Source organism: Trachurus trachurus (assembly GCF_905171665.1).
Source record: "Trachurus trachurus genome assembly, chromosome: 15".
Taxonomy (NCBI): Eukaryota; Metazoa; Chordata; class Actinopteri; order Carangiformes; family Carangidae; genus Trachurus; species Trachurus trachurus.
In genome coordinates, this window is record NC_139906.1 from 20,198,315 (window position 1) to 20,213,609 (window position 15,295).

The 15,295-nt window shown below is 40.3% G+C and overlaps 1 protein-coding gene across 1 annotated transcript; it reads left to right on the forward strand.

Annotated features, from left to right (window-relative positions):
* The first annotated feature begins 3,106 nt into the window (after positions 1-3,106).
* On the forward strand, positions 3,107-15,295 carry sft2d1 (SFT2 domain containing 1). Its single transcript, XM_083987955.1, has 8 exons — positions 3,107-3,317; positions 4,078-4,164; positions 5,188-5,270; positions 9,365-9,446; positions 9,874-9,909; positions 10,004-10,062; positions 12,398-12,427; positions 14,626-15,295. Exons 1-8 carry the CDS (start codon positions 3,252-3,254, stop codon positions 14,663-14,665), a joined length of 483 nt encoding a protein of 160 aa, XP_083844081.1. The 5' UTR covers positions 3,107-3,251; the 3' UTR covers positions 14,666-15,295.

Consider the following 15,295-nt stretch of genomic DNA (forward strand, 5'->3'; position numbering starts at 1 on the left):
GCGCAGCTTGTGTATGTGGACAGTTGTTGACCCTCGACCACATTTAGCTGAAGAGGAGAAAACTTTACCTTTTCCGACGTCAGAGGAGGGATCCCATAAAGGCGGGACTGACTTACTGAGTGTGGAGAAACGCACAGAAATAGTGAAAACAACCTACACATTCAAACAACACTTTCAGTAGGCTATAAAATATAAAAACAAAACCTGTAAGATAGTTTATAACATTTGATTTCTTTCCTTATCATATTTATTGGTATTCTATTTCTTTAAATATATTTAGCCTATCCTTCCAAAATCAAACCTAATAATAAGCATTAGGCACATATATAGGCCTAGCCTATCAACTGTACACTTGCTAAGCAGGTGATATTTTCAATAACAAATTCTTAAAGAAGAAAAACAAAAAAGCTTGGATTTGGTAAAACTAAAGTGTCTGTGCAACTACTCCACCACGTGGTCAACCCTGGCTACTGAGCTTTCCTGAAACCTGTCTAAACCAAATCGATGAGACATCCCACTAAAATACATCTTAACCTCGGGATAATACATTTTATTTGACATGAATTGGACATTTGACATTTTAAAAAAAAGTTTCCAGTGTAACAACTTCTCACCACAGCGTCCATTTAGTAGCTGTTCTAGAGCTTTGGATTATACTTTTTAGAGACTATAAGGTCCATCAAGACTGTTTAGTCGGCCTACATTTCTCTAGACTTTTTTATGTTGTTTTGTGTTTTATCACTGCATTCCATATGTTCACCACCTCCAGGGGTCACCAGGACACTTTTTTGAATGTACCCTTATCAATATTGTTATTGAGACCTATAATTTTCCTGTTAGACCAATTTAATGAGTTGCACCGATATCAGACTTGATAGACAGGCACCTGCACTTGCATAGCAGTTGCCTGAATGTTAAAAGTTCTATTTGGAAAAAAATAATAATAATAAATAAATAAATAATAATAATAATAATAATAATAATAATAATAATAATAATAATAATAATAATAATAATAATAATAATAATAATAATAACAGAGAGAAATCCAGCATGAATTGTTATCTTCTGTTTCTCTTCATCACTTGATCCCATCATCAGTCTCTAACACTACTGTAAGTATATTCAGGTGATAGTTCTGCTGTGGTCTGGTGGACAGCCTCGCTTCAATTTGGGATCTCTTATTATTGGATCTCAGGTTGCACTTGAGTGCACTTTCTGAGCAGCAGGCCTTCATATGATCAGCACTGGCCTTAAAGCAGCCTATTGCACTCATAAGCTGATATGCATCCTTTCTAAAAGCCTTGGTGATTATAGCATAACAGAAAGGATTGGCCCAGGAATTGATGGGGAAGAAGGGGACCAACAAGTTAGGAACTGAGATGAGGGGAACCTCCAAGGCAGCACACATGGCGAAGGAGATGGGTGCCAGGAAATCCATGAAGATGACCACAGCCACACCCTTTGCAATTTTGGCTTCAGAATTTCTTACTTCTTCTAGGAATTCTTCATGGCCAGGTAGATCTGCACATAACAAACTTACACAACAATGAGGGCGCGCATGGAGAAGATTATGATGACAGCCTGAGCCAGAGAAGCACATGTTGACTCCACTCACACCAACCAGGGGCAACATCCACATCCCCAGTGAGAAACCAGTTGCCGTGATAAATCTGGGTGTGCTAAATAAAACACAATGATTTGGAATAACTCAGAATTCCAATAATTCAAGTGTCATGCAATATTCAGGTAGTAGGTGCATGTCAGTGCAAACATCTTGACTTCCAACTTGGCCTTTACAGTAGTAGCTAATAGGCTACTGCATTACAGTATAGTAACAACTGAACATCTAATCCCAATTTAAATTTGCAATCTTGACTATGGTTAAATGTGCACAGTTTGATATGGACAGTCGACATACAGTACATGGTCCACCAAGGGTGTACAGAAGATGACTGAACTGTGAAGGAAACCGGAGCAAGATTTTTCCATGTATGTAAGGGACAGTCATCTGCCTTTAAAGTGAAGGAGCCACAAAATGTGCCACCCTTTTTTCTTTGATTGTGTTTAGTCTATCTTGTGCCAGAAAGTGTTGTGTATTCAGGGTTAATTATAATGAAGATTTCTGCTGCCACACACATGAAAAGCCTTGTCAATGATGATGTCCCTTCGTAGGAAAGTGTGACCCAATGTCAAAAAACTTCCATCTTGATTGGTGCCTGTTATATTGTAGCTAGACAAGGCGACGTTTTATAGTCTTGTCTTACAACATCTTACACCATATGTCACGAGGAAGACTTCTTTTATGAAATCATGGTAGGCCTCGACCTGACCCAGGTGAACCAGGGTGTGCACAAACAAACTGCTATCGTTGATTACTTACTTGAAAAAACAATCTGCTTTTCCACCTGTCTTAAAAACATTGAAGGAATTTTCTGAATGACATTGACTAACTAAAAGTTAAGGTATGCATACATAGCCAAAACAATTCACAAGATAAGCAAATGAAACTACCAACCATGCTCATATCATGTGTTGTGCTGACTGTGCCAACCGCTTTTTGTCATGTCACTCTATCACCACTGGGTGGCGACAAAGCGACAAAAAAGATGGACGCATTGCATGAACTAATTTTGAAGAAAGTAGGCTACGTGAGACAGATTTATAGGTTAAACCCACACGGTCTATGGTTAAAACGAAAAGAGAAACACGTGACGTGCCTTTTAGATAACGATACAGCTGTCGCATGAACTATATGATATTGTAAGATTTTTAATAGAGGCCCCTATGGCTGTCTACCTGATTTGTTAAAGACGTTTTTGAATTGTATTAAATTTTGTAATTCACCATCCGCAACACATGCGTGACATGCTGTCAAATGATGAATTTGTGGCAATAGTTCCCTTTTCCCGCAAAATGTTCGTCTTTTTTTGCAGTTTGTTTTGTAATTGCTAATTTCCGACAGCACTGAAACGCAGCAACATTTGCGAGGCAGTGGACCAGTGAAGTTGTCTTGATGCGCTGATCCACGGTCAGTGTTTTGCTTTTGCACATCCTGCGTGTGCACAGTTGGCGCTGACAAACCGATTCTGAGTCAGTACTGAGAGGAAGTGCCGTTCAGGAAGTCGGGAGTCGCTACTCCGACGATAAAAACTTGTAGTCATAGTGAAACAGTAAGACTTACCGTGAGAAATAACTATAAAAATAGGACAACATTGTTTTCGAACAAGTTATCGAGCTACCCTGCAGCCATGGACAAGCTCCGTCGTGTGCTCAGCGGCCAAGAGGAGAATGAAGAGCTGGGTCTCACTGCACAGGTAGGCGGCTGCTGTGTGACAGCATACTCTGCTAACGCTAATGCCGTGCCAGTGGAAATGTAAATAATGTGAATAAAATAGTAATGTGTTGTCATTGACACCCTGTGATAACGTTAAGATAAATGTCCATGTGAAATGGTTTTGTTTTCTACTAGTAAATCAATAGGGGCATGTAAAAAAAAAAGAAAAATGTCGGTTCATGACAGTTTGGCAGTTGGCTAAACGTTAGCCAACTGAACAGTGCCGCTAGCATGTTTATGTTTGTTTCTCTTTCCTCCCCGTTTAAAGCTACTTTTTATCTTATTACGTTGGCATCACATAAACTATATTTGTTTGTTTATTCATGCTTTTTTACACGCGTTCACGATGAGAAGGAAATGAGGTAAGATGCTAATTTCAACCCTGTGTTTTTCGTGGTGGTAACAGTTACATGTTTCTAAAGTTTAACTCTGAAACATTAGAGACTTTTAGTGCCTGGACTTATGCATATCTCTGCGGATTTTTATCTTACTAATAAAACCCCTTTTCCAAATCAGCCTGTATTTTATTGGCCCATTTGCCTAAGTTCAGTTTGCTGGGTATTGCTCTGTAACTGTAACTTAGCCCTGTTCTGTGAGTGTTTTGTGTTTTAATTACTACAGTAGCTGGGTGTTATCTGCAAAACTCCAGCCAACATAGTTGAATCATGAGAAGGAAGCCTGTGGGTCTCTGTGCAGGTCATTAGGTTTGTCTTGTGACATCCTCCCATTGTTCTCACCAGGTCCTTGATGCCACCACTCTCAGCTACAGCACCAGGGTGAAATGGTTCGTCATATGCTTTGCCTCAGGCATCCTGTGTTCAATACTTGTGAGTATCACGGCCTTTGAAACTGAGACAGCTTTTGCTCTGTCTTACTTCAAGCTGACATACAAAATACAGAAAATGCAGAGTCCAAGTTAGTTATTCCAGTTTGCTGTTTTGTAGACACTATGTAGACAAGTTGTTAAAATGATTAAGCACAATTGCCATCAAGACACGTTCTTGTTCCCTGTCAAAAGTAAGTGATTGACACATGTCATTTGCACTTAATCAGCACATGGTCACAGATGGCCCTTGCTGATAAATTCAGTGGTAATTCACACTGACAAAGCCCCAGCACAACTTCTCTGTGGAGGACTGCTTGTGAAATTCACAGTTAGGGAGATCTCTGTGTTTATGCCAACTAAGCAACATTTCTTATGTCTCTTCCATTCAGCTCTGTGCTGACTGCAGCAATTCCACACACACATTTACCAAGCCATGTATTGAATGGCGTGGATTGTAAACCTGAGCAAGAACTGTGGAGAATATGTGCATAAAATCACACACACATGACCCATCCAGTAAACCTTAAAGGAATGTGCATATCACAAGGCATCCCTTTTTTTAAATTTATTTTTGTACATTTAGCCTATTACAGATATTGACGTGATGATAACAATGAGGGGAAGAGAGATGCCAAAAACAATGCTTAAGTAAACTGATGTTTCCTTCAGCTTCATGAGACTAATCTAATCCAAACAGACAATATGTTTGAACATTTGAATTAAGTCAAGGCAGTGATTCTTTAACAAAGCCTTGCAAAACCTTGTTGTATTTTAGTATTAGTGGGAAGCCCATTATGTCATTGTGTTTCACTCAACCATAAAACAGCCCACCTAATCCCTTGGGGGTTTTATTTACTTGTTTATTTATGTTAACAACTAAATAAAAATAACAAGAGGTAAGCTTTCAATCTTTAGGTCCAGGATTCATTAAGTTACTAAAACATTTATTTTCTTTTGTCTTCCTAAAGTAAAGTGTGTTGATGTTATTCCGTGAAGCTGACGGGCTGTTTTGATGTCTTTACAGGGCTCGGCGTTGTTGTTCCTTCCGAATGGAATCAAGCTCTTTGCAGTCTTCTACACATTAGGGAATGTCGCTGCTCTTTCCAGGTAAGTCCTGCCCAGGTCTGGTTGGTATTAAGTTGATGTTGTAATTTCCTCACCAGCGTGGCACACTGCCAGGAATGAAACAAATAATGAACTGCAGACTGGTACACTCTGATATCAGCCACCACACCCTGCAATCATCCTGTCATCCTTTGGCAAAGATCCACATTGCTCCAGAGTTTGCTTCTAGGCTGTTCAGTACATAAAGAAGACACATCAATTAGGCATCACTGTAATTCGCTGTCATTCTCCTGTGTGCACTCGGCACCTGTCACCCAACCCACACAACGTAGTGCTTGAGGAACCATGAGATTTTTTCATTCTGATTTACTGATATTGACATTCAGATATTGGTGATAAATGCTGGTGATCACTGATTCAGCACAGGACTATGGGATTATATCTGAAATGATAATCTCCTAGATTAAATCAGATTAGTGTTAGCATTAGTTATAAGCACGGCTACAGTTGAAATGAACAGAATCATAATCACATTGCATCAAGTCTGTTTCATGAAAAGGTCACATAGTAAATGGTGTCAACCCAATTAAATGCAAGTAAAATTAGGCCGCCCTAACCCCAATTATGCCACTGCCGCATGTAGCCATATGGAGACTATTTATGCCTTAATAGAAAATGAACTTGCACAATGCTAGACCTATGTAGTGAGAGCGTGCTAGCCTGCAGTTGTGCTTTTGTTTTGGATAAGAGAAAATTGTTAAGCAGGCTTACCTGTGAGTAGGAATTTTCTGAGGAGCACAAGTGTGTTTTTTTTGGCTTTTTTGGGGCTTTTTGCCTTTATTTGATAGCACACAGTAGAGATAGACAGGAGAGGGGGAATGACATGTAGGAAAGGGCTGCCCGACACAGGATTCGAACTGGGGCCGCCTGCGGTGAGGTCTGTAGCCTCTACATGGGGCGGCCGCTTTACCCACTGCGCCACGCACCGCCCCAGCACAAGTGTGGTTTAACATAGAAGTAGAAGGATGTGCATTAGAAATATTTCTGCAGAGTTATGTAATTTTATGATCTTGATAATGTGATTAACTCTGCTTAATTAAATGCTGCTTAATAGGCTGTAGGCAGTGGTTGGGGATAAAGGGACAATGGTCATTAGGAACAGGCTGCTATCTGTGTCTCCTGATTGTTTGTTTTGCTGTCTGACACTTTGAATAGAGAAGACATTAGTGTTTGCTTGCTCTGTGGGAGTATACCAAGTAAATAGCAGCACCTCTTTATAGAAGCAGCATACAAGATTGTTTCCTTCCAACAGACAGGGCTCCATACTTACAGATCTGTCATTACTGTGCCCTTACACAGGCGATAGCTGAATTTTTCCATATAATTCTAATTGGCACAAAATCAAGTGTGTAACTGAATACAGTGGTAAAAGATTTCTTATCCATATATCCATCGTCTTGTCCACTTTTTTCTAAGCAAGTATAGTTAGATTAGATTTTATTGTCACTAGATATCAACATGTTGTGGCTTTCACAATATCATGGATGATTTAATCTATATAATCCAAGGTCTGAACCCAATAACAATGTCTTTGACAGGTTTGACAGACAGTGAACCATGATGAGGTGTTTGTTTTCAGACAGGATGGTATCATATGTCCAGACAGGTTTAGAGTCATCAATAAACTGGGTCACCCTCCAAGCCAGGTCACTGATCCAAAGCCAGCAAGGGTCACATATTAAAGATCTTAAACCACTTTTCACCTGTATGTGACTTTGACAACATGGATACCATAAAATGTAGTCTTGTTAATATATTCTTTGTGCAACATAGTTGTCATCCACCCTCAAGTTTTGCTTCGTCTTTTGTCAAATTAATTGTAAAATCCCAGTCTTGGTTGACCTTCAGAGGGCACCCGGAGCCCCTCACCTTTTTTCCACATTTTGTAAAGTTGCAGCCTAATCAGATAAAATCATTTTGATTTGAAAGATCTACACTCAGTGTTCAGTCTATTATAGAAATAAAAAACTGAAATATCATATTGGCACAAGTATTCTTCAGAGTCTTTACTCAGGGAAAGCACTGGCAGTGATTACAGTCTGGAGTCCTCTTGGCTATGATGCCACAAGCTTTGTACACCTGGATTTGGGGATTTTCTGCCATTCTTCCCTGTAGATCCTCTCAGACCGTGTCGAGTTGGAAGGGGGAATGCTGGCGGTCTTTCCAGAGATTGGGTTCAAGTCAGGACTATGGCCGGGCCACTCAAGGACATTCACAGATATTTCCCTGAAGCCACTCCTGTATTGTCTCTTGGCTTGGCTGTATGCCTTTGGTCGTAGTAATTTTGGAAGATGAATGTGGACCTCGTTTTCATCAAGGATGTCGCTGTACTTTGCTCTTCTCAACATTCATTCAGTACTGACCTTGTCCCTGCTGCATACAACACCACCCACCCCCCACTCCTGCCATGAGTTGTAGATTTGAGGTCAGACAGGTCAATATTAGTTTAATCTGACCTGAGAATTTTGTTTCTCACAGACAAGTTTCTGCCATCGCCACAAAGGATCAGTTGGGGAAGACAGCCCTTCTTCTCCAAGTAATAATGCGCGCAAAAGACGCTACTTCTGAACGGCCCCCATGCTCACACGCTTTAATCAAGGCGGGGGCCAAAATCACCAACTTAGACTAGGAGGCAGGGAAAGCTTTTATGGAGACCATTGTGCTTATAATATTTTTGCTGCTCTGGACCAACTCAGTCCTGTGTCTGAGTTCTGTTGGCTGTTCTTTCAACCTCACGCTTTGGTTTTTGTTCTGATGAAGATTGTCAGCCTCTACAGTAAAGGGCCATTCCAAATCGTGCAACTTCGTTTATAATCTCCTACCAAGGTGTAGAGGCAACTCAAAGATGATCAAGCGAAGGCACCGCACCAGAGATTCATTTCAAGCATCATAGCAACAAGTCTGAATACTTATGAAAATGGAGTATTTCTACACTCTTTTTCCTCTTGAAATGTCTGTTTTTGCTTTGTCATTATAGGTTACTGAGTGTAGATTAATGATGGGGGAAATTTAATTTATTTGCATAAATTGCAGCATAACAAATAGTGACAAATAGAAGCAGTTTAAATAATTCTTGAATGCACCGAGAGACAGATGACTGATTTTCTTCTCCCTATTCAGCAGTAGCACTGTATGTGTCTGGATATCATTACTGACTCTGTCACACTAAGGCAGCAATTGAAAATAAAAAAGCATCCATCCCTCTCGGCAGACCAGTAGAAAGAGCCTGCGTCAACACTGACTACTCTCATGTCTCATCTAATAGATGTGACGCTCCACAGACTCCCTCTACCCACACAGCTTTGCCGAGCCCAGAGCTGCGTGCCGCGTCAGTGGGGAAAGCCTTTGTCTCGATACATTTACTGACGTCACGCATGCATCATGTAGGAGGTTTTAAGTGTGTCGTCTTGGTGTTGGCCATGAAATATTTACCCTCCTAATGCATGCCACATGTAGTGTCAATTTGATGGTGGTGGCCACCAGACATGTATGTCCCTCAGAAGAGATTTGTTTGTGTGTGTGTGTGTCTGTGTGTGTGCGCGCACACAATGAGAACTGTTTGGAAATCCTCCACAATAAACAAGTATGTGCGCAATGTCTGTCCTAGCAGATCATGGTGATATTTGCTCTTTTAATAAAACCCTTCGCAAATAGAATTGGCATAAAAGACTGCGACTGCGATGACAAAAGCACCTACAGAAACTGAAAATGAACACACACTTGCTTGACACATCGAATGACTAAGTGCAATGAAATTACACTTCAGCGTTAAAAGGGAAGCACCAGGCGTCAAGAAAAAAACATTTCCTAGATATCTGTGAAAATTCTCCAGCCCTCTAGTGAGTCCCTGCTTGTAACTCTCTTTGGATAAAATCAGCTGCTAAAAAGGAAATGCAAATTTAATGTAAACGTAGGGAAAGTTGAATCAAGGGCAGCTGGATCTGGTTGTAGATACTTAAGGACATTTCAGGTCTCATTCAAGAGTTTTTTTCAGATCCTGGATTAACAATTCACACCATTATTTTCTGATGTTTAAAAACTGTTACCTTTCTTGTTTCTTTTTTCTTCTTCTATAGCACCTGCTTCCTAATGGGACCGTTAAAACAGCTGAAGCGAATGTTTGAGCCAACAAGACTGATAGCCACCATTGTTATGCTGGTAACTACTTTCACTGTTGATATCTTGGCTCTCTGGGTTTTTCTATGTCTTCCAGTTTATATTGATTTTTTTTTCTGTATTGGAAATGGTTTTCTCAATACTGGTAAATCCTTCTTGAGGGGAGGCAACATTTTATCTATAGTGTATCTGCTGTCACCCACCCTTGAAAGGTGTTTCTGGCTTTGGATTAGAAGGCCACGTTCAATTAGGGGTCTGATGCTCTTTACCTTGCAGTCTTAATGAGTTGAGAAGATAAAGTGACTGATCTTGACAACATACTGTATTCCAGTTTGACTCAATTGTCATTTTCCGTCAACAGATTAACATGTTTTCCTTATTTTTCGATTTGTACAATTCCTGTAAAATTGATCTGACATTACAACCATACAAGTCGACACTGTAATCATTCCTTTCATCTCTTCACCAGCTCTGCCTTCTCTTAACACTTTGTGCAGTGTTTTGGGTAAGTAGATAACACATAGTTTTCAGACTATTGTTTTAAATTGTTTTAGTGCAGTGTTTTGAACTGTCAGAATAACCATTGTTTTATTTTACAGTGGCATAAAAAGGGACTGGCTATCATCTTCTGTATTCTGCAGTTTTTGGCGATGACATGGTAAGTGTGACTGAAGAATCTGAGCCATCGCTCTTCTTTGCTACATTTGGCACATTCATTTACTCATCATCACTCACACCAACGCAGATGAAGCCATCTTCTCCGTGACAGAGAACTTTGGTCCAGCTGCTTTGGCTTGAGTTATTCATGTCCGTGAGTTGAGATAATCACGCCGCTGAAGCAATAAGCTGATTTGCTGCAGTCGGCACGTGCAATGAACGTACACAATCATTGACACAGTGAACAGCACCATATCTTTTCAAGATATTTTGAATACGTTTTTTTTTTTTTACTTGGAACACAATGGAAATACGCTGGAAATCATCTTATGTTAAAAAGAGGTACATGTATTCTACCATGAGTAGTTTGATTACAAGGATTTGCCCTAGTTTGCCTGAGCAATCAGTGATGTCTACTTACTTGACACACAGGTGGAGTCAGTGGTGTTTAATAAGACTGGTAGGTAGGTCATGCCAGGTGGCACAGGAGCTCAGTATGTTTTTGGCCTGTTGCCATGTAGGTAGTCAGGATCAGTGTGGACCTACTTGTTTTGACACACTGATGTCGCCCTGGCAAGAAAGGTAGACAGGCATTTCCAACCAAGACAAAGTCAGTGCCAGCTGTCTCTGGGGTCATTACTACTACTACTATTGCTACTACTGCCAGAATCACAGGTGAATGGCTCCATCAGACTATCTGTATACAAAATACAAAAAATGGCTCTGTTATTTCAAGTTAATTGATTTATTTACCTGCAAATTTCGATAACTTGGATATTTTAATTGCCAACATTTCCTCCTTCCTATAATGTGAGGATTTGGATTGGGTTTATTTAACATTGAAAGTATATTTATAAGAGAAAAAGAGTATATTTTTGGTGGTGTTAGTGGGTCTAGACGTCACCTTTGGCTCTGGAGAATTGGGATTGCCATTTCTGTTTCACATTTGTTTGACTAAACATTTAAAATGTGAACACTTGTGTTATGTGTACTAGTGCTCCTGTTACTTTTGAATTCAGGCTCTTACATTTGCTTTTATGGACCCTGCATAAAAACCAGACTAGCAGACTGAGAAAGGAGGACATGTTGTATTAAGGTCATTGAGGTTAAGGTGCCACATAGCAGTGAATAATAAGAGCTGTCACGGATGTGTGTTGGCATGTCAGCGCTTGCGTGTTCATCCATTTGTGCATATTTGCACAGCAGCAACAAAAGAGTTTCGGTGTGTGAACTGTGTATGGAAACACAAACAGCAGGAGCGGACGGTCTGAGCGCATCATAGAGCAGGACTGTGTCAGCCTCATCATGACTACACTGCTTTCGCACCTCCATGCAGGACATTCACTTCCGCTCTGCCTCCTATCGCAGAGGCATCACCATGGCAACCACAAAGTCACACATCCCAGACTCACTCATAACAGACTGGAGGGCATAGTGCACTCCCACGCAGGCACACAGAGGTCTGTGTGAAGGTGGCTCTGTCATAAGACGTCGCCACCGACCCACACAGTGAGGTGGGCAAAGTCCAGTCCTCAGGCCGAAGTGACCATATGACACTGAAGCTTTCCTGGCTGTCATCGACTCAGTGTGGAGCACAGCAGAAGGAAGTAATAATTAAACAGTTGACTTGTTTTGTTTGGACATTAAGAATATGTACTTAAAATATGCTACAGTAGTTAAAACCTCTGTCACAGCTCAGGGGGGGCAGAGGAAGATTTCCTGTTAACTTGTGATCACATAAGTTGGAAATCATGTTCAGGCTTGAGCTCTAGTTAATAATCCAACTGCTGTAGCAGATTCTTCACATATTTTACATATTTTAGTTTTCTAATCAGGGGCTTTTTTCTTTGTTTTAATCACATTACTTTCTCTCTGCATTTAATCTTAAATCTCCTTACTTTACAGCATTACAAACCCAAGGCATGCTGAAAGTTATCATTAAAACTAAGTGAACCTTAAGCTAGAGTAAAGATTCCTGGGTTTCTAATGATACCACATGATGTGACATACAGTATAGAAGTACAGGAACAGTTATATGTTGTGGTGATTTAAAGACACGTTGACTTGTCTTTGTAATGGAGCAGCAAAGTAATAGCAACTTGACTGTAAATGTTTGACTAAAGCGAAGCGACCTTAAATTTTAACTTTGAGGCCAACGGAGGCAAATCTAAGGGTGACGTCACATTAATTATACATGAGCTTGAAATAAGTACTAATGGCATTGTATATAAAAAATGTATTTTGTTGACTTGGATTTGATTAGATTAGATTTAGATATCTTTATTTACTGTAAACATTTTCTCCTCATAATCATGTTTTGTGTTTCTCTCTTTCAGGTATAGCATCTCTTACATTCCATTTGCCAGGTAAGATAAAATCATTTTATGAGCTGTGTTTTGCCTGCACAAATCCTGAAACATGTTATGTGAAGTCTGTTATCTTCTATATTTGAGCTGGCCGTTCACTTGACCTACAAATTAAATTCATTTTCCCCTACCCTTTATATCTAATCTAATGTAATGCCCTACACTGTCACACCCCACACACTGGAGGGAAAACGTTACGCGACACTGCAATGAAAACATGTTTTTATTTTTCCTCTAAACACTGTTTGCCTCCACCATATGGCTGTAATCCCCCACTACGACCAGCGCAGGCTCTCTGTGTCAAACAAATGGCAGCTTGTTGTTTCACACTGTGCAGTAGCCCTGTGACGTTACTCGCTTTATTCATAATATCTAAATCAAATCATTCCTAGATATAATGCTCTTTAAGCCAGATTTGCCAAAGGTATTTCTTCCCCCCTTGTAGCTTTTACATTACTTGTTGATGAGCTTATATTAAGCTCTACAGGGTGGAAGCACACAGCAAAATATTAATTAGATCTACACCTAAAGCCCTTGTCCTGAAAAACAATCCAGAGAAAAGAATATCAGTCGCTCTCATAGCTCATTTTCTTTGTGTTTATTGTACAATACAATATGGAGCTTAGTGGCACTGAAAGAAAATACTCCCATGTACTCAGGTATTTACTTCTCAATTTGTGCCATATGGCGTCCCATCTCAGTGGCACGTGCCAAGCATGAGGTGTGATGTTGTTTTTCCAGTCCAGCTGTAAGCAGGGTTATGTCTCATTTTGGTGAGAGCCCCAGATCCCCCACCCCATGCAGCCCCCTCACTTAGTGCCGTGTGTATTTGGGCGACCCCGTAATCCATTCTGACAGCTGAGAGACGAACTATAGCGTCCCCTCCCCCAACACAAAAACGCTAACAACAACACAAAGCTGAGACAAAGACCTTTTTTTCCCATGCCACCCTTCCAAACACCAAATTCCAATGGAGAAATGCAAATTTGACAGCCAGTGTTTGTGCTGACCACTCAGGTCCAAGTGATCACTAGTCTATTTTTTTAGTCGTTTGTTATTATATTTCTTCCATTTTTTGTCAACATATCCTCCTCTCTCCTTTAAGCTTCTTACTCTAATCCATTTTTCATTTAATTTAGATTTCATCATTTTGCTCTCTTTTGTTTTCAGTGTTGCTAGAGAGCAGCTGCGTCTTTTCATCTCAGGCCTTTATCACTGGGTGACACATAAAAAGCATTAGTCTTTTAGCATAAGCATAAAGTCTGTGCCTTTCCCATTCCTGGCTGTGGTCACAGAAACTGTGATACCTGGCTAGCCACAACACCACATGGCCAGTGGACTTGATCCTTTAATGTATTTTACCTTGTTGCCTATTTATAACCTCTCATGCCTTCAGACCAAAGTACTAAATCCTGCTGCATGTGCACTTCCCACAGTGCTTTAAGGCGACTGTTGCTCTGATATTTAATCAGAAGTGGAGAAAGTCTCCGAGACTGATTATTTATTCATGCAGTCCTAAATAGCACCAAGCCCCCAGTGAATAAAAACAACCTGCATGCTGTATGGAAGAATAATAGGAGGACTTTGGTGTTGAATGATTTTGTGTTGTACACCAAAGCGACTTACCAAGGCGTTTGATGGTGGGAGTCTCCTGTCTGTCCACTGACCTCCCCTCCTCCTCCTCCTCCTCCCTGCTTATGATCCCCCTTTCTCCTTTTAACCTTGACGGGTTTCACACCTCCTCCACCCGAAATTTGACTGTGGCTGCAGGCGAAGTCTGCATAGCAACACATTGATGGCAAGAGCAAGCGTTGTGAAGGGAAACAGTGTAGGCAAGGGTCCGTGGTTGCCAAGGTGATTGCTCACATTGCATCATCCTTCAACACAGACTACCTAGAGAGCGGGAGCCCCCATCAATCTGAACATGTGGTGCTTCCCCGCCAAAACACACTCACTTATTCATGACGAGCCCCACCCTAATCATCGTAACAAAGGGTGCAAGGTGCTTTTTTTGTCGCTTTCGATTTTACGTGCATGACCGAATTTAGCCTCCAGTGGATTTATTTATTCCTGAACAATTTTAGAGCTGCACTCCTTCATATCTTTTTTTCTTGCGCGTCCCTACTTCATTTTATCGTTTATAATGCTGTTGATAATTTTTTCTGGATATTTTCTCACCATTTTTTTCTTTCACACAGGGATGCTGTGATGAAATGCTTCACAACCTGTCTGTCTTAGGACTGTGGAGTCCTTAATTTCATATGAAGACTGGTCCCAATATGCAAACTCCAAGAACAGTGGCTCCGTAAAATATAAATCTAAATTGTGTATACACTTTATCTCCAAATTTTTTTACTGTGGCTTTTTCCTACTGTGAATTTTTGCTTTTTAGGTCTATAGCTAAAGGTTTGTAACAATAATCAGATTGTAACATTCATCACTCTTTTTGCTTTGATGAGAGATATGAGTGCCTTTAATGCTTAATATATTTAAAGATATTCTTATGTTTTCTGAAGATTTTATACAGTTAAAATGCAGGGAAAGTGCCTTAATATTGTGTACACAGTACACAAACATTTATATACAGAGATCTGTTGACACAGTGACCAACCATTCATATTTACAGCTTTAACAGTGTGAATTTCTATTTTCTTCTGGACTTGTAAATGGCGTTTTGACTTCTTAAACACACACACTATTAAAACACATCGTCTTTCTGTTTTCAATCTGTGTATGACGCACTGATGTATAAAGAGACTCCCAGATGCTACTCTGTTTATATATGATCATTTTCCCTGAGGGGGTTGAGACACTGCTTCACTGATGATGCACTGGGATATATGATATCCACTGCTCTTTTGTGTTTTT